Below are 25,825 nucleotides of genomic sequence, written 5' to 3'. Positions count from 1 at the left end.
AGCACCACATATATAGAAAAAGGCCAGAAGTGGCACTGTGGCTCAAGTGGCAGAGTGCTAGCCTTGAGCAAAAAGAAGCCAGGGACAGGCTGGGAATATGGCCTAGTGGTAAAGTGCTCACCTCATATACATGAAGCCCTGGGTTCGACTCCTCAGTACCACATATATAGAAAAAGCTGGAAGTGGTGCTGTGGCTCAAGTGGTAGAGTGCTAGCCTTGAGCAAAAAAGACGCCAGGGACAGTGCTCAGGCCCTGAGTTCAAGCCCCAGGACTGGCAACAAACAAAACGGAAAAAAAAAGAAGAAGCCAGGTGCAGTGCTCAGACCCTGAGTCCAAGGCCCAGGACTGGCAAAAAAAAAAAAAGAAGAAGAAGAAGTTTATGTTCTATCAGGGAAGGAAAATTTGTCAGTGCATAGAATACAATATTTCTAGTAGAAATAAATGTGTATATTACAAAGGAAGTTGTGGGAGAAAATGATTAGATTTTTATAGGATGATCAGGAAATTTAATATGCATCTACCAGATGAAAATAAATGCTGGAAGTGCCTGTTAGTAGAACTGACAGTGTAAAAATGTAATGAAATAGACCACATGGTATTAGGAATTATAAGTAGCTGAATAATACAGGAGCATAGTAACATCTTTTGATTTGATAAGTAGAACTACTCATATTTGCTTTCAGTATGTTCTAGGCCAGATAGCTTTTTTTATTTATGAAAGAAAAGCAGCTGTAATTAAAAGAATACTGAACATTTGATGTGCAAAGGTTGCCTTGTTAATTTTTTTCCTTTTTTAAAATTGTTATTATAAAGGTGACATACAAAAGAGTTACAGTTACAGAAGTCAGGTTGTGAGTACATTTCCTTTTGAACAATGTCACCCCTTCCCTCACTCTCTCCCAGTTTTTCCCCTCCTGTTCCCACCCACAGTTGTGTAGTCCATTTTCAACAGTGTCTAGTGAGTACCACTGCTGCATTTGTTCACCCTTTGTCCCTCCATTCCTGTGCCCCCTTGCCCTCCTAAAGACAGATAAACAAATAAGACAAAAGAAAAGAAAACATAAACAGCAACAAAGAAGAAGCCTCTTGTTTCTGTTTCCTGGAGATCTTTTTTTTTTTTTTTTGGCCAGTCCTGGGCTTGGACTCAGGGCCTGAGCACTGTCCCTGGCTTCTTTTTGCTCAAGGCTAGCACTCTGCCACTTGAGCCACAGCGCCCCCTCTGGCCATTTTCTGTATATGTGGTGCTGGGGAATTGAACCCAGGGCCTCATGTATAGGAGGCAAGCACTCTTGCCACTAGGCCATATCCCCAGCCCCCTGGAGATCATTTTGATAAATATGATCAGATGCACATAGGTATTGTGCCTCTGTGTTCCTTTCCTAAAAATATCCTTGACTATTGTGAATAGTTCAGCAATGAACATGGATATGCAAGAGTCTTTATGGTATCCTGGCTTGTAATGTTCTAGGTTAGATGCCCAGGAGTGGTATGCTGGGTCATAAGGAAGGTCTATGTCTAGTTTTTTGAGGAACCTCCTGACTGCAATCCAGAGTGTAATAGTTTACATTACCACCAACAGTGCAGAAGGTTCCTTTTCCCCTACATCCTTGCCAACATTTGTTGTTGTTTGAATTCACAATGTTGGCTAATCTAACTGAGGTGAGATAGAATCTGAGTTTTGATTTGCATTTTCTTTATGGCCAGGGATGAGGAGCATTTCCTCATGTGTTTCTTTGCCATTCTTACCTCTTCTGGAAAGTCTCTCCTTCATTCCTTTTTCCCATTTAGTGACTGGTTTATTAGCTTTGGGAGGGGTTTCTTGAGTTCTTTGTATATATTGGATATTAGGCCTTTAATGTATTGCTGATAAAGATCTTCTCCAAGTCTGTCAGCTGTCTTTCTAGTTTAGTAACTCTTCTGTCAGTACACTTATAAATCTATACAAAATAAGAAACTGAAAAGTAGAACTAGTTATATAACTTTCTTGTTTTCCTTGAAAAGTTAAAGTTGCCAGCATAATATAGAAAACAAATCTTTGTTCTTTAGTGATGTAATGTAAGCTACAAATGTGAACAACTCATATAATTCTTGTTTTTGGCTTTGAGGTGTGTGTGTGTGTGTCTGTCTGTCTGTCTGTCTGTCTGTCTGTCAATCTGTGCCAGTCCTGGGACTTGAGCTCAGGGCCTGGGCGCTGTCCCTTAGCTTTTTTGCTCCAGGCTGGCACTCTACCACTTGAGCCACAGCTCCACTTGGGCTTTTTGGTCCTTAGTTGGAGATAAGAGTCTCAAAGACTTTGCTGCTGGGGCTATCTTTGAATTACAGTCTTCAAATCTCAGCCTCCTGAGTAGCTAGGATTATAGACATGAGCCACCAGCACTTGGCTTTTACTGGTTAGTTTGAAGATGAAGTCTACCAAACTTCCTGCCCATGGTTGCCTTGAATTCTGATCCTCTGGATCTCAGCCACTTGAATAATGAACCAGTGCTTTAGTGTAGCTTCATGTATGGTGTTTGATCCTCACCCCTGTCATTAGCATTTTGAACATGTTGCCAGCACTCTTATAGTCCTTTGTGTATTTTGCTCATAGTTAATCGAATAATTTCTACATGGTCATTCAAAAAGTACTTTGAGCTAAATATTAGCATTTGTATTTTTGTTTTTATACATATGCATATATATAATACATAGCATATATAGAGAAGTTGGATAACTTTCATTTGAAATACTTCATTATTTGTGACAAAAATTTCAGTGTCCTAAAATGTGGTCTTTAATCTGATAGTGTAATAAAATACAATCTTATAATTAACAGGAAATTGGAGAGAGAAGTATTTTTAGCAAGGAACAAGAGTAACCATTTTTATGGATTTTCTTTTAGGTTGACACCGTCCGAATTGTACATATTCATTCTGTCATCATCTTACGACGTTCTGATAAGAGGAAGGATCGAGTAGAAATTTCTCCAGAGCAGCTGTCTGCAGCCTCAACAGAGGCAGAGATATCCTTGACAATCATATGTGCTCTGGGGCTTGTGGGCCACCTTGATCTCATTACTACAGTCATGCCACTTCACATGCTCATTCTCTTTACAGTGACTTGACAGTCACTTTTGCACATATTTTCTTTCACATGCTTCTTCCCTAATTTTCATATTTACCTCTTAGATCCAGTGATGTGCTTACTCAAAGGATTTTGGATTTTGTCGGGAGAATGATCAGTTTTTGATACTTATGTTCCTTAAGCACAAAGAGGTTTTGGTTTGGGGTTGGGGAGGAGGTGGACTGAAACTGGGGGGAGGCTGAGCCCTGCAGGCAAAGCAGCATGTAGACAATGTCTGGGAAAAGTATGCATCCTTGAAAGTTAGCTAATGAAATACTGTGTAAACATGTATTAGATAAAGAGGCAGAGGAGGTATAAAAGACAGGGCCCTTTGTTCTCAGCACTGGGTTTTTGGAGGACATGAGCCTGTGTCTGTGCCAGCACAATAAACTGCTTCCTGTAAGATTGTCTGGCTTCATGTCTCCCTGCTTGAGAGGCCACTATAGTTCCATGCTCAAAGTTCCAGGGTCAATTACAGTGAAAATGGACTCTGTGAAGAGTCCCATTAAGCTTACTCTGTATTCCTTGTTCCCCTCACCATTCCTTCCTTTTTGTTCCTACTTCATGTTTTCCTAATTTCTAGGTCATTCACTATCTTGGCCTCTGCCCTTTGAAGAGATTAATTTTTTTTTTGGCCAGTCCTGGGCCTTGGACTCAGGGCCTGAGCACTGTCCCTGGCTTCTTCCCGCTCAAGGCTAGCACTGTGCCACTTGAGCCACAGCGCCGCTTCTGGCCGTTTTCTGTATATGTGGTGCTGGGGAATCGAACCTAGGGCCTCGTGTATCCGAGGCAGGCACTCTTGCCACTAGGCTATATCCCCAGCCCCTGAAGAGATTAATTTTTGAGAATTACCCTAAAAAATGTAGCACTGAGAACTGAATACACTATTGACATTCTTCCACTAATCAGGACTTCATACCTCTTCTAATGCAAGTAAAATTGCATCAGTGCTTTTAGTTAATCTTTTGAACTTTTAAAAATTTATATTGCTCTTATTTACTACCTACTTCTAAAAATTACTTCTTAGGCATCTATAGGTCCATTTTATTATAAATTCCTAATATTGAATTTTAACATTTGGTCGTTGACAGTTCATTGTTGAAAGGCAATAACGATGCTGGGTGCTAATGGCTCAGGGCTGTAATCCCAGCTACTTGTGAGACTGAGATGTAAGGATCATGATTCAAAGCCAGCCCAGGAAGTAAGGCCCATGAGATTAATTTTATCTCTATAATCAAGCACCAAAAAAAAAAAATCCTGGAGGTGGAGCTGTAGTTCAAGTGGAAGAGTGCTCACCTTGAGCAGAAAAGCTCAGGGGCAGCACCCAAGCCCTAGGTTCAAGCCCCAGGACCAGCACACACACGTGCGTGCACACACACACACACACAGCAGTAGCATATGTACTATAAAATGACATCTATTGGGTTTTTTTTCAGCATCAGAATACAAACTTCTAATCAGATGTAAAAATGCAGAATTAATGTTATTTTCATTTTTCTGAATCCTAGATTTTTCCAGTTTATAAGCTGAATTCTTCATACACATTTAGAGTATTCTCATTCAGGTCTATTAAAATATTTTCTCTAAGAAAATTTGCAGTTTATGTTCTTTCCTTTGAAATAAAAGAAAGATGGAATATTTTGGATTATATATACATTCTTCTAAATAGTTAATATAAAAATAATTTATTGATTATATATCCATAATATATGAGGTACACATTTTGTATCTTTTTTTTTTTTTGCCAGTACTGGGCCTTGGATTCAGAGCCTGAGCACTGTCCCTGGCTTCTCTTTGCTCAAGGCTAGCACTCTGTCACTTGAGCCACAGCACCACTTCTGGCCATTTTCTGTATATGTGGTGCTGGGGAATCGAACCCAGGGCTTAATGTATACGAGTCAAGCACTCTTGCCACTAGGCCATATTCCCATTTTTTTAAACTGTTTTCACTTTGAGATAATTATAACACAGAAAAATTTCTAGCCTTAACCCAATTTTACCTCAAGTTTTCCTGTTACATAATTATGGTAATGATTAGGAAACTAGGCAGTTGACACAGAGTGTAGTTTTGTGCTATTATGTTAAGTGTAGATACATGAACTACCTGAGCATTTAAGATACAAAACTGTTCTATTACTGAAAAATCACCTTTCTACTTCCTTTTGCTAGTTATACCTACTTCTTTCCTACAACCTTTACCTCCTGACAACCACTAATCTGTTCATTTCCTTAAAAAGTTTAGATTTCACTGCTGCATTGTATCCCTGATAGTTTTGTTTTTGTTTTAGTTTTTGTTTTTTAATTTCAGCCCCTAGGTATTTCTGTATTCTGAGTTGGATCCAAGAGCCATGTCCTGGGGTACTGTTGAGTTAGAAACATGATCCATGCTTTTGAGTTTGACTTTGAGGATGAGCCGTGTGGATCAGAGCAGCTGTTAGTGTAGAAGATGTTCCATACTACATAGACATCACTCTTCTGAGCACTGGCAAATTTACCCATTTTTGTGAGATTTTCTTTCCTGGCTGGTGGGACTATTGCTGGTTTCTGCCCTGTTTGTGGACTGACAGTTGTTCCCTCATATGCTTGCACTCATTAGTAGTCTGCTGATGAGTAGTCTCCAGTGGAAGCCAGTGAGAATGTCCAAGGTTTGCCTCAAAGCACCAGTAAATCTGGACTCAGTAACCTATGTGAACTGTTGGGTGGTCTGGTTGGCTCCACTTCAATTCCCCCTCCCTACTCATCTGTGGTCTGGATGTCCTTTCCCGGATTCACCTTATTTATTCCCCACCCATTGGCTTTCTTTGAATGATGACTGTTGTTTTGAAGATTGTTGCTTCATACATGTTCAGTTTCTTTGTTTTCTGTCTTGTCCAGAAACAGCATATTGGTATGTTTTCATTGATATGTTTTTCATTCTGATAATTCCATAGATGCATACAGTGCACTTTGAGGAACTATACTCCCTCTTTTATATTTCTTAGTGTATATACACACACACATGTAATGTTACCCCAATCCTTTTCCCCATGTACTTTCTCTTCCTCCCTCTGGCTGATTCCCATCATCTCTGTCATTTTAGATCTGATTCCACATATGAACAAAAACATGTGATAGTCGGTTTTTTGGAGCTTCTGTTATCTCGTTCAACATGATGATACCCAGTTTCATCCACTTTCCTGCAAGTGACATTTTTTAATCCGTTTATCAGTTGGCCACCTAGGCTGTTGTCCATAGTGCCAAAATAAATGTGTGTATACAAATTGTATCTCCCTCATATGTTAATTTGTTTTCCTTCCTATATATACCAAAAAATTGTATAGCAGGGTCACGAGGTAGCTCTATTTGTAGTTTAATGACCCTCCACACTGACTTTCATAGTGGTTGTACCAGTTTGCATTCCTACCAGGAGTAGATTTTCTTTCCTCCAAAACCTCACAAGCATTCGTTGTTTTCTTGATGATTGCTATTCTGACTGGAGGGATAGGGGATACAATCTTAACATTCTATTGACTGTTTTGATCTGCATTTCCTTTATGGGTAAGCATGTTAAAACATTTCTTCATCTATTTATTTACCATTTATACTTCTAAGAGTTGTCTGCATAATTCTTTTCCTACTCACTAGTTGGATTAATTGTACATTTTCTACTTAATTATTTTTTTTTGCCAGTCCTGGGGCTTGGACTCAGGGCCTGATCACTGTCCCTGGCTTCTTCTTGCTCAAGGCTAGCACTCTGCCACTTGAGCTACAGCCCAACTTCTGGCCGTTTTCTATATATGTGGTGCTGAGGAATCAAACCTAGGGCTTCATGTATACGAGGCAAGCACTCTTGCTGCTAGGCCATACTCCCAGCCCCTCTACTTAATTTTTTGAGGACTTTGTATATTCTGAAAATTACCCTTTCTCCTTAAATAGCTAGCAGAGATTTTCTCCCATTCCTGGGTTGTCTCATGATTCTGATAATTGTTTCCTATTGTGTACAGAAGTTTTGTATGTGTGTCTGCAAGTCTTGGAGCTTGAGTATTTTTGATTAAGATTAGTGCTATACCACTTGAGCCCCAGCTCCACTTCTGGCTTTCTTTAAAAGTGTCACAGACCTACCTGCCCGGCTGACTTCAAACCACAATTTTCAGATCTCAGCCTCCTGAGTAGCTAGGATTATAAGCGTGAGCCAGTGGCACACAGTGTACGGATTTTTAATTTGATTTCCTGGGAAATTGATGTCCTTTTAGAAATTAATTACCTATGCTTATATCATCCAGTATTTTCCTATAGAAGTTTAAAATCTTTTTTTCTTTAAAACATTTTACCTTATTGTTATTTATTTATTTATTTGCCAATCCTGGGGCTTGAACTCAGGGCCTGAGCACTGTCCCTGGCTTCTTTTTGATCACAGCACACTACTTTGAGTCACAGCACCACTGCTGGCTTTTTCTGTATATGTGGTGCTGAGGAATTGAACCCAGGGCTTCATGTTTACGAGGCAAACACTAGGCTATATTCCCAGCCCCTTATTTTACAGGTGATAGATATACAGAGGGATTACAGTTACACGAGTTGAGTAATGAGTATATTTACTTTTTACAGTGTCTTTCCTTCCCTCACTCCCAGTCAAAGTTTCAGATCTTAACAATGAAATCTTTGATCCACTTGAAACTGGCTTTTGTACAGTTTGAAGGATAGGGGCCTAGTTTCAGTCTTCTAACTATAGATAACCAGTTTTCCCAGCACCATTTATTCCCAGTATGTTTTTTGATTCTTTTGTCAAAGCTAAGAGGGCTATAGTTTTACAGATTTATTTTCAGGTATTCTATTGATTTTGTATGTTTTTGTGTCAGTGCCGTGCTGTTTTTGAAGTCTGATATTAATGGTAACTCTAGACCTGTTCTTTTTGCTCAGGATTATTTTTGCTGTTCAGGGTATTTCATGTTTCCATATACATTTTGGCAATGAATTTTCTGTTTATATAAAGAATGACATTGGGAATTTGATGGGAATTGCATTGAATCTGCTGATTGTGTTTAATAATATAGCGTTTTTTGTTTTTTTGTTTTTTGCCTGTCATGGGGCTTGAACTCAGGGCCTGAGCACCTTCCCTGGCTTCTTTTTGCTCAAGGCTAGCACTCTGCCACTTGAGCCACAGCACCACTTCTGGCTTTTTCTATATATGTGGTGCTGAGGAATCGAACCCAGGGCTTCATGCACACTAGGCAAGCACTCTACTACTAGGTCATATTCCCAGCCCTAATATAGAAATTTTTATGTTAATTGTGTTAACAGATGAACAAGGGAAGTCTTTTCACCATCTAGTGTGTCCTTTAATCTCTTCCTTCATGATTTTATAGTTTTCCCTTTCACCTTAGTAGTTGTTTGTTTTGAAGTTTTTTTTTTTAGTCTTTTGTGAGTGGGGTTATTTTCCTAACCTTCCTTCCTCCTTCCCTCCCTTCCCTCCCTCCCTCCCTCCCTCCCTCCCTCCCTCCCTCCCTCCCTCCCTCCCTCCCTCCCTCCCTCCCTCCCTCCCTTCCTCCCTTCCTCCCTCCCTCCCTCCCTTCCTTCCTTCTTGGTAGTACTAGGGTTTAACTCAGGTCCTTGTACTTGCTAGTCATGCACTAAACTTCTGAGGCATGTTTCAGTAGTTTGTGTATTTTATTTTCTTTTGTAAATTTTTATTTATTTTTTATTGTCAAAGTCAAGTACAGAGGGGTTACAGTTACATACATTAGGTAGTGAGTACATTTCTTGTCAAACTTGCTACCCTCTCCCTCATTTTTCTCCCACTTTCCCTCCTCCTCAATCCCCCCATCCCACCCAATCTCCCTTATTGGTAATATTAGTATATGTCTGAGATAGTCCTAGTAGATGATCACAATAGCTCAATAGCTATGTACATATATTTTTTATGATAAATTTTCACTAATACCTAGGCTTTGGGTAGCTCAGAATAATAATGCCTAAGCCAAACTCTGCTACATTAGGCTCCTCAGGATAGGATCATAGGTGCACACCCCCAGGTCCAGCTTCCTTGCATTGAGAGTCTCAAGGACTTTAATTGTTTTTTCCTCTTTTGTCTTTGGTCACTGATTATCTTCAACCTGTTCCATTCTATTAAGGCTTTTTTTTTTCTTTGCCACTCCTGGGCCTTGGACTCAGGGCCTGAGCACTGTCCCTGGCTTCTTTTTGCTCAAGGCTAGCACTCTGCCACTTGAGCCACAGCGCCACTTCTGGCCGTTTTCTATATATGTGGTGCTGGAGAATCGAACCCAGGGCTTCACGTATATAAGGCAGGCGCTCTTGCCACTAGGCCATATTCCCAGGCCCAAGGCTTTCTTTTTTATATAGTTTTTAAAATTAATTTTTGTTTTTGCTAGTCCTGGGGCTTGAACTCAGGGCCTGGGTGCTGTCTCTGAGCTCTTTTGCTCAAGGCTCGCACGCCACTTCTCCCTTTTTCTGTTTATGTAGTACTGAGGAATCGATCCGAGGGCTTCATGCAAGCTAGGCAAAACTAAGCCACATTCCCAGTCCTCTATTAGGTCTTTCACCTGAGGGTTTTTTGTTTTGTTTTTGTGCCAGTATTAGAGCTTGAACTCAGGACCTGGAAGCTGCCCTTTAGATTTTTCACTCAAGGCTGGAAATTTACCACTTAAGCCATGCCTATACTGACTTTTTGGTGGTTAATTTGAGATAAGAGTCTCATGGACTTAGCTGCCTGGGCCTGCTTTGAACTGCAGTCCTCAGATCTTAGTCTCCTGAGTAGCTAGAATTACAGGCATAAGCCACGGTTGCTAGGCTTCAGCTGACTTTTAAAATGTAGTTTACTGAACTTTTTATTTCCAGTTTACTTTTCCTTCAAAATGTGTATGTCTTTATTGAGACCCTCCATTTCTTGCATTGTCTTCCTTATTTCATTCAGGTGTTTATTTTGGTTTGCTTTGAGTTCATTCCAACATCTTTTTTAATTCTTTGAGTTCATTTAGCTTTTTATATACTCTGAATTCATTCAACTGCTTATACATGTAGACTTTAATTTCATTCATCATTCTTATTGTTCTTTTGAGTTAATTGCTTATAGTGTCATCTTCACTATTGTTCAATTCCTCTACTGGAATACTTGAACTTAAGAGGGGATATGCTGCCTGTTTGTTCATATTACTTGTGCGTCTTCATTAGTATTTATACATCTGAGGCCAGGCTTTAATTGCTTTGTAGTCTCTCTATTGAAATAATCTCAATATTCAGGAGGACTGTGTAGTGTCCAGGTTAGGGTGCTATTCCGTTTGTGTGTGGCTCAGCCACCAAGTATTTACCCTATGCTCAAGGCCCATGCTCAGGACATCAGCATTGGTCAGATGGAGGTAAACTAACTGAAGTCACTACAGTCTTTCCCATTTGTGTACTGGGAGCCACTGTTGGCTCCAAAGAGCATTAGCTTGTGGGCTGGGCAGGTGCCCATTTGCTGTATATTTGCCCCAGGTTATATCTCCACAGGTAGCAAGCATCCAAACCTTTTGACTGACTCCCTCATCCACTTCCTTTGGCTGTCTTCTTACTCATAGTCCTGGCCAGGATATCCAAAGTCTTCCTGAGCTGTGTGTTCCTTGTTTTCAGACCTGTAGTTCAGTCTCTAAACAATAGGTCCTCTCTCAAGATGGCTTCTTGCTCTAGCTTTTAGACATAAAGGGAGTAACAGAACAGCTAGCCTTCCACACCAGAACAACTGCTTGAAGATTTGAGGAAAATGTAGGCTTCTTTTGCAGTTAGAATTTACACATTGGTATTTGTTTTTATTGTTGGTTTAGAGGTCATATACAGCAGAGTTACCTTTACATATATCGAGTGACAAGTATATTTCTTTCCTTTTGCTTAGTATCATCTGTTCCCTCTTTCTCTCTCATTCCCTCCCTCCCTTCTCTGCCCATGAGTTGCTTAGTTCACTTTCATCAGTGTCCAGTGCGGCTGACAGGTTGTGCTGCTGCTGTACTTTTTTTTTTTTTTGCCAGTCCTGGGGCTTGAACTCAGGGCCTGAGCACTGTCCCTGGCTTCTCTTTGCTTAAGGCTAGCACTCTACCACTTGAGCCACAGTGCCCCTTCTGGCTTTTTCTGTTTATGTGGTGCTGAGGAATCAAACCCAGGGCTTCAGGAATGCTAGGCAAGCACTCTACCACTAAGCCATCTTTTCCCAGTCCCCGCTACTGTACTTTTTCACGTGATTTCCACTTACTCTGTGCCCTCTCCTGCCACCTTTCTTCAGATATGCATGTGTATACACTGTATGTGATGTAAAGAATACAGAGTCATCTAAAAATGGTAAGACAAATTAAGAAGAGGTCCTTTGTTTTCTTTGGGGTTCTTTTCAGTCTGTATATTATTTTATGTACATATGAAGAGGTGCTTACTATTTGGTGATTTTCTCCTAAGACTGTCCTCTTTTGGTCTCACTTGTGTCTGGGTATGGCACATTGGTGTTTTACAAGCAAATGTTGCCAAAATAAAATTTCTGGAGCATAATTGTGTAAAATTAGGTTTAGTATTCAGATTCCATATTGTAATCTCATACTGAAACTATTTCCAAAATGGTATGATGAGTAAATGCATTACTGTATTTTATATTTGCCTTTTGTTAAACACTGAGGGCAGTCTGGGTTACATAGTAAGACTGTCTTTTTTATAATAAAACAATTTTTAATGTTTTTCAGACTTAGTTGTACAAAGGGATTGTTGTGATTCAGTCTAAGTAATTTTTTAGAAAAACCATTATTTTATAGAACAGCAACAGTGTTATCTCTAATATTCAGCTCCTTACAGTTGCTAGGCAAGTGCTTTACCACATCTCCAGACTTTTTTCTTTTTCTTTTTCTTTTTCTTTTTCTTTTTGTCAGTCCTGGGGCTCCTGAGTAGTGTCCCTCGCTTGTTTTTGCTCAAGGCTATCACTAACCCTAACGGCTCTCCCACTTGAGCCACAGCGCCACTTCTGGCCTTTTCTGTTTACATGGTGCTGAGGGATCAAACCCAGAGCTTCATGTATGCAAGGTGAGCAGTCTACCACTAGGCCACATTCCCAGCCCTTTAGTTTGTTTTCTAAATAAGGGTCTCAAGCTTTTCCCTGGGCCCTTGGAACACAATTCTTCCACCTCCCAGATTGCTAGAATTACAAGTTTGACTTGTTTTTTGAGATAGGGTCTCAATTTTTGCCTGGACTGCCCTCAAACTGTCACCCTCCTAATTCTACCTCCTGGGTAAGATTACAGGTATGAGCCACCATACCCTGTATGAAAGGTTTTATTTTTACAGCTACAGAATAAAAAGTATTCTTTAGATGGCTATTTCTAGACAAATGGAAGCCCAAACTGCGATCTTTGTTCATTTATCTGTGCTGTGCCTCCTGGGTCATGCTTGTAACCTCACTTTGCTATTTTGGAGATTGATTTTCCTAGAGTTTTCTGCCAGGGCTTGCTTTGAACTACAGTTCTTTGGATCTGAACCATTTGAGTAGCTAGGATTATGGGCATGAGCTACTGGTGCCTAGCATGTTTAGTTTGTTTTGCTTTGTAGTGCTGGGGATGGAACCCAGGCCTTGTGTAAGACAAGTGCTCTACAACTGAGCTACACCCTCAACTTTAGTAACCCTGTTTGCTAATGTTAACTTTGATAACCTTCCAGAGAGAAACTAAGTGAATTAAAAAAAAAAAGATTCTTGGAGCTTTGGGTTACAGCCTTACATGTCAGAGACTTGGGTTCTGTCCTACTACCACACATTTTGCAGATACCTTGACAAACACACAGGTTAGCTGAACTAACGGGTCGCCCCATGAGAGTTGTGGGCTGGTATCATTCCCATCCTCATATAACTGTTTGGCCTTCACATGTTGGTAAGTATCATGTAGTAGCACTGTTTATTGTCTTTAGAAATGGATATTGTTTTACCTTCTCTATCACATAAGCCAGTGTTATTTTAACCCCAAATTTGACTATTCTTAAACATATGTCATTATTTTTATCTATTTTGCCAAACTATGTCATTTTAAATATTGAGAGACAAATTTTAACCTGTTTTAACTGTACCTAGAAAGTCAGGATGATAATCCCCCACCCTCAAATTAAAAGGTATAACTGAAAAACTGGACATTGCTTATTTGTATCATTCCCATTCTGAAGTTTTATTGTTGTTAATGGTCAAATTTGCAAAATTGATATTTATAATCTGTTTATACATAATCCATTTTAGCTATAGGGCTTCCTGTTCATATTCTAACTTCTCTAATTAGTATAGTGTAACTAAGTTGCTGTTTTTCTCTTTTCTTCTCTTTGAGAATAATTATTTTTTCCCTCTACTTGTCTCTCTAGAAAGTACACAAACTTTAGAGTGAATTAACATGTATGAGCACTAGTAATTATCTACATGATAATGATTTACAAATGCTTTCTCTAGCCCTCATAGTAATCTTTGGGTTAGAGATCATTGACCATAAACAGGCTCAGGAGGTTAAACTAAGAGGTGAAATGAGATTAGAACCTACATCATCTGTGCCACTAAGCACATGTTTAGTTCAGCTTATGTTTTGCTTTGTTTTCTTTAAGAAGGCTTTCTCAATGAGGAAAACCCACATTCATTTGCATTCTAGATCATTTTTCCTATTTCCTTATGAATACATAACATGTTGCCCAGACCTACTGTCTGAGCAGCACTCTTTTGTGTGTGTGTGTGTGTGTGTGTGTGTGTGTGTGTGTGTCAGTCCTGGGGCTTAAGCCCAGGGCCTGGGCACTGTATTTGAGCTTTTTTTTCTCAAAGCTAATGCTCTACCGCTTAGGATACAGCTCAACTTCTGGCTTCTTTGGTGGTTAATTGGAGATCAGAATCTCATATAGAGTTTGTTGCCTGCACTGGCTTCAAATTGTGATCTTCATATCTCAGCCTCCTGAGTAGCTAGAATTACAGGTGTGAGCCACTGGCACCTAGCTGAGTAACACTGTTTTAAGACCACAAAATCTGTGTGTCAGACCACTACATATATGATTCTGGACTTTTAAGAGTTTGCTGGGCATGGGTTATGAGTCGTAAGTGAAATGATAAATGTGAAGCCATGAAGTGGATGAAATCATCCAGAGAGTGAAGGTAAATAGATAAAAGGAATGCAGACTAAGCCCTGACCATCATAATGTTTCTAGTAGAAACATGAAAAGAATTCTGAAAGAAAAATATTGTAAAAGATGAGCCAGGAAGTTAAGATATATACAAAGAGAGAGTAAGAGGTGATTGGTGACCTTGACAAAGGCAGTTTGGATAACATAGTAGAGACAGTAATTGTTTTCAGTGGTTATGGATGAAACTGAATGAGAATGCTTACAAAGTACTTTTGATATGCTAGGTATTGTACCGAAAAATCTTTCTGTTTGTCTTGAATTACTTTTTCATTTCTTTATTGTACAGAGGGGTTACAGTTTCATACGTAAGGCAGTGCAGTACATTTCTTTTTTTTTTTTTTTTGCCAGTCGTGGGTCATGGATCTTGAACTCAGGGCCTGAGCACTGTCTCTGGTCTTTTTGCTCAAGGCTAGCATTCTACCACTTGAGCCACAGCGCCACTTCTGACTTTTTCTGTTTATGTGGTGCTGAGGAATCCAACCCAAGGCTTCATATATACGAGGCAAGCACTCTACCACTAGGCCATATTCCCAGCCCTGCAGTACATTTCTTATCAAACTTATTACTTTCTCCCCCATTCCCCTCCCCCGCCTCCCCCCTCCTCATTCCTTCCCCCATGAGTTGGTAAAGCTGGTTTACACCATATAGTTTTGTAAGTATTGCTGTTGCATTGGTTTTGTTTGTTGTTGTTTTTTAATCCTTTGTGTACCGATTTTGGTATTCCCTTTCCCTTCCCTAGTAATCTTTCCATTTTTAACAGATCATCAGCCCTGTGAGAGAAGGGTTGACCCTAACCCACATTTAACTAATGAAGAATTAGGCTTAGAAGTTAAATAAATTTGTTGACAAAATGTTTTATTTTCATTTCCAGATGTTCGTACACAAGCCATGTACCAGATGATGGATCAAGGCTTTGTAGGACTTATTTTTTCCTGTTTCATAGAGGATAAAAACACAAAGGTACTGTGTGTGTGTGTGTGTGTGTGTGTGTGTGTGTGTGTGTGTTGGCATAGAATAAACTCTTTTTGGAATTTTAATAGAATATCCAAGGAAGGTTTCAATAAAAAGGGTTATGGGTCAGGACTCAAAGGCAAGGGTACAAGTCATGGATATTGTGGGGGAAGATTACCCTGGGCAGATGAAGTAAACAGTACAAAGACTCTAAGGTGAGTGTGGCATATTCAGAGAATATTGAGGAAATTGGCATAGCAGAGTGAGGAAGACTGTGTTCTTTCATTCCAGTTTGCCTCAGAGACTCTACCAAATAGTATCCCATTTAGTTACTTTCTTTCCCTCTTAAAAGTGTCCCCATTTAAAGGACAGCTCATTTGATTCCAAATGAATTCCAGAATATTCTGAGAGTCCATTCTTGCAAGGTCAAAAGATCACTTTTTCCAGAAATATGACACTTCAGTAGCTTGAACTTTATACTGTGAAATGCTTTCAGCTTTTTATCATAAATTTATCCATGTCATCATCATAAATAATTGTGGAATGAGTTTATCAGTTTCCAGTAGAGCAATGTGAATCTTCTGGTTTTTACTTTCTTGGATCTCACTTTTATTAGCAATGTTTGGTTGTGACCATCATATAGACTGAGTATAATATATGGTCCTTCTTATAGAAATTCATCTATGATAAATTCCATGTTTGGGCTTTCTTTTATCTTTCCAGGGTCCTTTGTGTTTTAGTTTAGAGTCTACTAAATTGCTTTGAAATTACCAACACAGCTGGGATTGTGGCTTAGTGGTAGAGTGCTTGCTTAGTAAGCATGAAGCCCTGGGTTCAGTTCCTCAGTACCACATACACAGAAAAGGCTGGAAGTGGCACTGTGGCTCAAGTGGTAGAATGCTAGCCTTGAGCAAAAACAATCCAGGGACAGTTCTCAGGCCCTGGGTCCCAAGCCCCAGAACTGGCAAAAAAAAAAGTACCAACACAAAAATGATTGATGATTGAAGAGAAGGTAATATTCATTACCCTGATTTGATTATTACACATTGTGTACATATATTGAACTGTGATAATGTACTCCACAAGATGTACAAATAGTATGTTTCAATAAGAAATAATAAAAAAAATACCCTTATGTATGATTTCTTTCTTTGTTCTTAAATAGACTGGCCGGGTACTCTACACTTGCTTCCAATCCATTCAGGCCCAAAAGAGTTCTGAGTAAGTATGGCAGAGACATGTATTTATGGAAAGGTTCATCTCCAGTCCATGGAATTGATTGTTTCAGCTCCCTGCTCCTCCCCCTCCCACTCCCTCCTCTCTCTCCCTCTCCTCTCCTGTCATGCTTTCTTTCATGCTACTTTCTGGACTGGGTTGGGTTTTCTGATACCTCTTTTCTTTATCTTTTCAGTAAGAAGTTGTTCTTACTGTTTTGATTCTTTTAGCTAATCTTATATTTTGGACATTCTGTTTTAAAGTAATTTCACATTTACAGAGAAATTGTAAGAATAGTACAAAGAATCCTTGTATATATCATGCCCAGATTCAAGTGTTAAAATTATACAACAAGCTAGGTGCCAGTTGTTTACACCTGTAATCCTAGCTACTCGGGGCTGTGATCTGAGGATTACAGTTTGAAGCCAGATCAGACAAAGTCTATGAGACCCTTATCTCCAATTAAACACCATCAAAAAAAAAAAAAGCTGGAAGTGGCGGTGTGACTTAAGTGATAGAGTACCAGCCTTGAGCAAAAAAGCTCAGGGACAGTGTCCAGGCTCGAGTTCAAGCCTCAGGACAAGAACAAAAAAATTGTACATTTACATTATCATATTTTCTCTTTGTATGTGTGAATATTTTTCTCTTGAACCATTTAAGAGTAAGTTGCATACATGATTCTCCTCCAGTAGGTGTTTTCTTAGGTATTCATTGAAAGTGAAGGACTTTCTACTAAATAGCCAGATTATAATCATCAATATCAGGAAATTAAAATCCATATAGTACTATCTAATCCACATATAATATTCAAATACTACCAATTTTTCTACGTCTTATTATAAAAAATAAAACTGATACATAAACACACAAGAATTCATACATATGTAGCTGTACACAGAGTTACATACCTAATAATTCCAGTTACTCCAGAGGCTAAGATCAAAGAATCACTTGAGAATGTCACACCAGCCTGGGTAATATAGCAAGACTACATTTCAGAAACAATCATATGAAAACAAGCTGAGGGTTGGGAATATGGCCTAGTGGTAAAGTGCTCATCCTGTATACATGAAGCCCTGGGTTCGATTCCTCAGCACCACATATATAGAAAAAGCCGGAAGTGGCACTGTGGCTCAAGTGGTAGACTGCTAGCCTTGAGCAAAAAAGAAACCAGGGACAGTGCTCAGGCCCTGAGTCCAAGCCCCAGGACTGGAAAAAAAACACAACAAAGCCAAACAAAGAAAACAAGCTGAGCATGCTGGCATACACCTTTAATATCAGCACTTGGGAGGGCTGCATTTAGGAGAATCACGAGTTTGAAGCCAAAGAAAAGAAAAGACACTAGGACTGTAAAATACTTGCTTAGCATGCACAAGTTTCGTCCCTGCACCACACAAAAAATGTATGTACTGATGTTCTACTTTATAATGCTTTGATTCATGTATACAGTATTCAAACTTTAACTCAGGTTAAACCTGTCTTCCCAAGAATCTAACATTGTTTCATGGTTAAAACATTTAACATCCTTTCTTCTAGCTTTAAATGGGCTCTACTGTGCAGTAGTACACCAGAGCATTGTTTAACTTCAACTTGGTACCCATTGATCAACCTTTCCCCATCCTTTCCCCCCTTCCTAGTATCTCTAGCCTCTAGGAACCAACATTTTAGTTTTCTATGAGATGAACTTCTTAGATTCTACCCATGAATAAGGTCATACAGAATTGTCTGAGTTTGGCTTAATTTTATTTAACATGTTGGTCTCCAGTTCATCCATGTTGCTGCAATTGACAGTATTCCCTTCTTTCTGTGGCTGAATAATCCATGAATATATTTTAGATTTTCTTTATCTATTTATAGGTGGATTTGATTAATTCCATGTCTTTGAATAATGCTTTGTTGAACATGGGAATGCAGATAACTAACTGTTCAGGTCCTCATTTGGTTTCCTTTGGATATGTACCCAGGAGTAGAACTGGTGAATCATATGGTCTATTCAAAGATTTGAGGAACTCAGCTGCCTGGGCTGGCTTTGAACCATGATCCTCAGATCTCAGCCTCCTGAGTAGCTAGGCTTAGTCACCAACCACCAGCTCCCGACTTCAGTGTCATATTCTTTTCTTTGTGATTCTTTGTGTGGCCATAGTTGAATTTGTTGTGATTGCCTTTTTGCATGTGTGCTGATCCTAGGGCTTGAATTCAGGGTCTTAGTGCTGTCTCTGAGCTTTTGTGCTCAAGGCTAGCACTCTACCATTTAAGCCACAGCTCCACTTACAGCTTTTTTGATGCTTAATTAGAGATAAGAGTCTCATAGACTTTTCTGTCTGGGCTTGCTTCAAACTGCAATCTCAGCCTCCAGAGTAGCTAGGATTATATGAGTCAGTCACCAGTGTCTGGCTATGGATATCACTTTAAAGAAGTATTTCTTTTATTTTGGGGCAGAATGTATTCTGAGATCTTAAGGCAGTTTTTTGTAGACAATGTGAAGTTGAATACTGGTTTATTTTTTTTTTGTTTTTTTTGGCCAGTCCTGGGCCTTGGACTCAGGGCCCGAACACCGTCCCTGGCTTCTTCCTGCTCAAGGCTAGCACTCTGCCACTTGAGCCACAGCGCCGCTTCTGGCCGTTTTCTGTATATGTGGTGCTGGGGAATCGAACCTAGGGCCTCGTGTATCCGAGGCAGGCACTCTTGCCACTAGGCCATATCCCCAGCCCCTGGTTTATTTTTTAATCCCCTTTTGTTTGGGGAGTTTAGCATATTTATATTGAAAGTAATTATTGGTGTGGAAGCTCTTACCATAGCTGTTTGTTCGTTATTCTCTTTAGTAGATTTCTGTCCCTCCATTTCTCTGTTAATTCCTTTCTTTATGTTTTATTGATAACTATGCTTATTTGTTTATGTTTTATTTGTAGTGATACATTTTGATTCATTTCTTTTTTTTTTCTTTTTTTTTGGCCAGTCCTGGGCCTTGGACTCAGGGCCTGAGCACTGTCCCTGGCTTCTTCCCGCTCAAGGCTAGCACTCTGCCACTTGAGCCACAGCGCCGCTTCTGGCCGTTTTCTGTATATATGGTGCTGGGGAATTGAACCTAGGGCCTCGTGTATCCGAGGCAGGCACTCTTGCCACTAGGCTATATCCCCAGCCCTTGATTCATTTCTTATTTCCTTCTTTTTCAGCACTGGGGATTGAACGTAGGGCTTCATGCATCTTATGCAAGTTCTCCACCTCTGAGCTACATCCCTGCCCTCATTTTCCTTTGTGTGTGTTCTGTACTTATTATTTTTGTGGTTACCATTACATCTCTGTAAAACATCTTAGGGGCATAACATTATATGCTGTTGATAACAATTTAATTTTAAATACATACATATACTTACCACATATGTAATACCCCTATTACTGACTTCACAAATTACAGATTTATGTATTGTGTACAGCTATGTAAATGTCTTTTTTTCTAATTTATTGTTCTTTTAGACGTGACATACAGCAGGGTTACCTTTACATATGTCAGGTAATAAGTACATTTCCTTTCTCATAGTATCATCTGTTCCATCTCCCATTCCCTCCCTCCCATCTCCACCCACAAGTTGCATAGTTTACTTTCATCTCTCCAGTGTGTTCCACTGCTGCACTTTTTCTTCATTTTCCCTCAGATGTGCACATGTATACGTCATTTATGAGTATAGAATACAGAGTAATTATAAAAAGAAAAAAACAAATTAAGAAAAAAGTCATTTGTTTCCAAATCTTTGGAATTTGTTTTAGTATGTATATTATTTTACATAAATATGAGGAGGTGCTTGAGTATTGCACCTTTGTGATTCTCTCCTAAAACTATCTCTTTTGGTCTCACTGTATGTGAGTATCTAGAATTTTGTGTACTTTATCATATCCCATTGCATTTTAGATCTAACTCCCACATATCAACAAGAACATGTGCTGTTTGTCTCTCCGATCTTGGCTTACCTCACTTAACACAATTTGTTCTAATTCCATCCATTTCCCTGCAAATGACATTATTTTATTCTTTCTAATGGCTATGTATAATTCCATTGTATATAGGTACCACATTTTTTTTTTTTTGATCCGCTCATCTATTGTGGGGGATCTGGGCTGTTACCGTATCTTGGCTACAGTGAACAGTGTAGCAATGAACATGGAAGTATAGGTGTCCTTGTCATATCCTGATTCATGACACTCAGAGTAGATGCCTAGGAGTAGTATGGCTGAGTGGTAGGGAAGGTCTGAGTTTACTTCTTTGAGAACCTCCAGACTGCTCTCCAGAGTGATTGTACTAGTTTACATTCTCATCAGCAGTGCAATAGAGTTCCTTTTCCCTCACATCCTGGTCAGTATTTGTTCTTTTTTAGTTTCTATTTCATTGATTTCTGCCCTAATATTTGCCCTCTTTCTCTCCATATACTAGTTTTAGATTTGATTTCTTCTATTTTCTAGCAGTTTTAATTGCATCATGAGGTTATTTACTTGAGCTGTTTCTGTTTTCTTCATGTGTGCACTTAAGGCTATGAACTTTCCCCCCAGCACTGCTTTTGCTGTATCCCAGAGGTTCTGTTGTGATGTGTTTTCATTGTCATTGCATTGTAAGAGCTTTCTAATTTTTTCCTTAATTTGTTCTATGTCCCAGGTGTTATTCAGTAGTGCACTGTTCATCCTCCATGTGTTATAGTAATTTCCGCACTATGTTCTATGTTTTGCTGTTGAGAACCAGTTTGGTTCCACCGTGGTCAGATAGGATTCAAGGAACTATGCCAATCCTCTTATATTTGCTTAGGTTCTTTGTGTGTGCCATCTATTTTGGAATATGTTCCATGGGCTGCTGAGAATGTGAATTGGGTTATTGTATGGAATACGCTGTAGATGTCTGTTAAGTCCATTTGGATTATGGTGTCATTTAGTTCAGAGGCTTCTTTGCTTATCTTTTGTTTGGTTGACCTATCATTTGGTGAGAACAGGATATTAATATCTCCCCCTATTATTGTGTTTGGGTCTACCCTGTTCTGTAAGTCTGAGGAGTATTTGTTTAATGCATTTAGGTGCTCTGTTGTTTGATGAATAGAGATTGATAACTTATTTCCTCTTCATGGATCGTTCTCTGTATTAATCAGGTATTAATATGGCCCTCCTGCCTTCTTACCGGGTGCATTTGCATGGAAGATCTTTTTCCATCCCTTCATTTGGAGTTTGTTTTTATCTTTGATTGTGAGATGGATCTCTTGGAGACAACAAATGGATGGATCTTGTTTTTTGATCCAATCTGCTGTTCTTTTTCTTTTGATTGAGGTATTGAGTCCATTAATGTTCAGGTTATTATTGAGAGATGTGTTGTATTTCCTCCCATTTTTTTTGTCTTCCTGTATTTTGCTTCTTTCCTCTTCCTGTGCCTACTAAATTGGTCTTCTGTTGATTTTTGTCTTATATATTTCCTTGATTTTGATTGTTTTCTTCAGATTGCATTCCTCCCTTTAGTATCCTTCATAGTGCTCATTTAGTGTTAATGAACTGTTTTAATTGTGGTTTGCCGTGAAAAGCTTTAGTTTCACTGTCAAATGTAAATGATAGCTTTGCTGGGTATACGAGTTTGGGTTGGCAGTTGTTGATCATCAGGGCTTGAATTATACCATTCCAGGCAATCCTTGTGTTGAGAGTTTGTGTGGAGGTTCACAGTGATTTTGATTTTCTTTCCATTGTAATATAGCTCCTTTTTGATTCGCAGCATTTAAAATCAGTTCCTTGCTATTCAAGTCTAATGTTTTAATTTATGGGGCTTTAAAAATGCTTTTTGTCAATTATATTTATGCAAAAATTAACTGAATTTATGGGCTAAAGTTATGCTGATGTGGATTCCTGGTTTCGTCTGTATTTACACTTTTCTGCAGAACTTTATATTTTCATGTGGTTTCATGTTTCTATCTGCCTTTCTTTTTATTTTGAAAAACACCCTTTAGCATTTCTTATAGAGTAAATCTATTAATGGACTTCCTAAGCTTTTGCTTATTTAGTAGAATGTTAATTTCTCCTTTATTTGTCAAGGATAGTTTTGCCTGATGCAGTATTGATTGACAAGGCTTTTTTTCCCCTTTAGGACTTGGAATAGATCATCCCAGTTCTTTGCAGCCTACAAGGTTTCTGCTGAGAATTAGACTGGAAAACTCTTATACACAATGAGGCACTTTTTCTTGCTGCTTTCAATCATTTTCTCATTTTTAACCTTTGACAGATGGATTGTATGGCCTTGGTGTTAGTCTCTCTGAATCTTTCCTAGTTGTAGGTTTTTGATCTTTGTGAATTTGTGTTTCTTTTCTCAGAATTGAAGTATACCTCCAAATAACCTCTGAATCTTTCTCTATCTCATTTCCTTCTTAAAATCATGTAAGGTTTTGGTTCACTTCATAGTGTCCTGTTAGTAGTTTCTTAGGCATCTTCACTTTTTTCTTCTGCTTTTTTTTTTTTAACATTTTATTCCTCTGTCTTGATTTCAAATGACCTATCTTCAGTATGATTCTTTATGATTCTTGCTTGATACAGTTAAATTTTCAGTTGAGTAATTCTGTTTTTAGCTCCAGAATTTCTATTTGCTTCTTTTCTTTATAGATTCTGTATCTTTGTTGATAGTCTCATTTTGTTCATGTATCATTTTTCTTTTTTCATTTAGTTATCTCTGTCTTCATTTGACCTACTTAGTAACTTTATACCAGTTATTTTAATTCCTTTGTCAAGCAGCTCATAGATCATTCTTTTTTAGGATTGGTTTCTGGAGTTTGCCCTATGATTGGGTCTTGTTTCACTGTTTATGTGCCTTATTTACAGAAGTGTTATAATTGACACTCAGTCACTTGAAAAAAGCAGCCACCTGTTCTAGTCTTTATTGAATGGCTTTGTGCAAGGAAAAACTTCACTGCCAAGTCCATCTAGTGATTCTGGGACATCTCATACCTTTTCTATCATTTCCAATTCCCTAAGCAACCAGTTTCTGCTTCTTTAAAGAATTCCCTAATGTCCTGCTCCCCATTCTGGCTTCCTGTAGAACTGAGTCTGTATTTTGTTGCCCTGATAATGTATGTGTTTTCATCAACTTCCATACCAGGCTGCCAATATTGTTAGTAATGAAGTCAAATGATATAGATTCCAATCACCCTGAAATCTCCTAGATTAGCCTGGTCTGTTCTTTATTTACATCTCGAGGCAGTATCCTTAATGTGAGAGGTTCCATCCTCATTGTACTATGAAAGGTCAAATAGGACAAGGGAAGTGCATAGGTATACAAAGTGCCACAGATTTTTACCAGTTTTGCTGGAATTCCTGCTTTATTTTACTTTTTTCTGGATGTTAAAACTTTTCAGCTGGTCTCTAGAGCTCCTCAGAGGTATTCCAATCCATCTAGTGGTGGTGACTCAATGTCTCTGGAAACACAAATTCCCCAAAATTGTAGTGTGGCAGCTTCCTCATTTTGCCACACTTGGCTCATTTTAGGCGATGCATTACCATCTAATAGTGGTAATTATCCATTTCATATGTTCATTTTACTCACCTTCCCCTCTAATTACTTCAACACATTTTTATTTTATTTTATTTTATTATCAAACTGAATTACAGAGAGGTTACAGTTTCATACACTAGGCATTGGATACATTTCTTGTACTGTTTGTTACCTCGTCCCTCATTCCCCCCTCCCCTCTCCCCCTTTCTCTCCCCCCCCCCATGCGTTGTTCAGTTCATTTACACCAAACAGTTTTGCAAGTATTGCTTTTGTAGTTGTTTGTCTTTTTTTACCCTGTGTCTCTCGATTTTGGTATTCGCTTACAATTTCCTAGTTCTAATACCAGTATACCCGGCTTCCAATATGCTCAGATAAGATACAGAGAAAGTGTAGGTACAACCACAGGAAGGTGATACAAGAACATCATCAATAATAGAGGCTACAGTTACATATGGCATGTTGAAAGTAGTTGCAACTGTGATATAACAATCGTTTCCATAACATGGAGTTCATTTCACTTAGCATTATCTTATGTGTTCGTAAAGGTTTAGCTATTGGGCTCCTGTGATCCTCTGCTGTGACTTGCCTAAACCTGTGCTAATTATTCCCTATAAGGGAGACCATAGAGTCCATGTTTCTTTGAGTCTGGCTCACTTCACTTAGTATAACTTTTTCCAAGTCCTTCCATTTCCTTACAAATGGGGCAATGTCATTCTTTCTGATAGAGGCATAAAATTCCATTGTGCATATGTACCACATTTTCCTGATCCATTCTTCTACTGAGGGGCATCTGGGTTGGTTCCAGATTCTAGCTATGACAAATTGTGCTGCGATGAACATTGTTGTGCTGGTGGCATTACTGTGATTATGTTTGTGGTCTTTTGGATAAATACCCAAAAGTGGGGCTGCTGGGTCATAGGGGAGTTCTATGTTTAGCCTTCTGAGGAGTCTCCATACCGCTTGCCAGAGTGGCTGAGCCAGTTTACATTCCCACCAACAATGAAGTAGGGTTCCCTTTTGGCCACATCCCCTCCAACAGTTGTTGTTAGTTTTCTTTTCTTTTTTTTTTTTTTTTATTTGGCCAGTCCTGGGCCTTGGACTCAGGGCCTGAGCACTGTCCCTGGCTTCTTCCCGCTCAAGGCTAGCACTCTGCCACTTGAGCCACAGCGCCGCTTCTGGCCGTTTTCTGTATATGTGGTGCTGGGGAATCGAACCTAGGGCCTCGTGTATCCGAGGCAGGCACTCTTGCCACTAGGCTATATCCCCAGCCCTGTTAGTTTTCTTGATATATGACATTCTTACTGGGGTGAGATGGAATCTCAATGTCGTTTTGATTTGCATTTCTTTTATGGCCAGTGATGTAGAGCACTTTTTCATATGTGTCTTGGCCATTCTCATTTCCTCATCAGGGAAGTCTCTTTTTAAGTCTCTAGCCCACTTGATTAGGGGGCTATTGGTTCTTTGCAGTTTTGCTTTGGAGGAAGGTAATTTTTTTAGTTCTGTATATATTTTAGATATGAGGCCTTTGTCCGTTGAATGGCCAGTAAAGATCTTCTCCCAGTCTGTGGGCTTTCTGTTTGTCTTGCGAGCTATGTCCTTTGCCCTGCAGAAGGTGCCCTGCCGAAGCTCTGCAGTTTGATGCTGTCCCATTTGTCTAACCTTTCTTTGATTTGTAGCCTTTCTGGGTCTTTGTTAAGAAAGTTTCGTCCTGTGCCAAGGAGCCCAAGTGCTTCTCCTACTCCTTCGAGTAGTGTTTTCATGGTGTCTGTTTTGATTTCTAGGTCTTTGATCCATTTGGAATTGATTTTGGTGCAGGGTGATATATATAGATCTAGTTTTAGTTTGTTGCATGTCAACACATTTTTAATAGTTACTCTAAAGTTTCTTACCTGTCTCCTAATTCTAGTATCTGTATTGTCTATG

The 25,825-nt window shown here is 39.2% G+C and overlaps 1 protein-coding gene across 2 annotated transcripts in view; it reads left to right on the top strand.

The window, feature by feature from the left end:
* The window catches only part of Brcc3 (BRCA1/BRCA2-containing complex subunit 3), a 41,580-nt gene that overhangs the window by 5,671 nt on the left and 10,084 nt on the right, over positions 1–25,825 (top strand). For both annotated transcript variants that reach the window (XM_048336297.1, XM_048336299.1), the window contains 4 exons: positions 2,879–2,998; positions 12,878–12,965; positions 15,110–15,198; positions 16,355–16,410. In XM_048336297.1, the coding sequence (XP_048192254.1) occupies positions 2,879–2,998; positions 12,878–12,965; positions 15,110–15,198; positions 16,355–16,410 (353 nt within the window). The remainder of the gene's footprint in view (positions 1–2,878; positions 2,999–12,877; positions 12,966–15,109; positions 15,199–16,354; positions 16,411–25,825) is intronic.

The sequence above is a fragment of the Perognathus longimembris genome, chromosome 28 (assembly GCF_023159225.1).
Source record: "Perognathus longimembris pacificus isolate PPM17 chromosome 28, ASM2315922v1, whole genome shotgun sequence".
Lineage (NCBI taxonomy): Eukaryota > Metazoa > Chordata > Mammalia > Rodentia > Heteromyidae > Perognathus > Perognathus longimembris.
The sequence above is the reverse complement of the archived record's forward strand: the minus strand, read 5'-3'. Positions and strand labels throughout refer to the sequence as shown.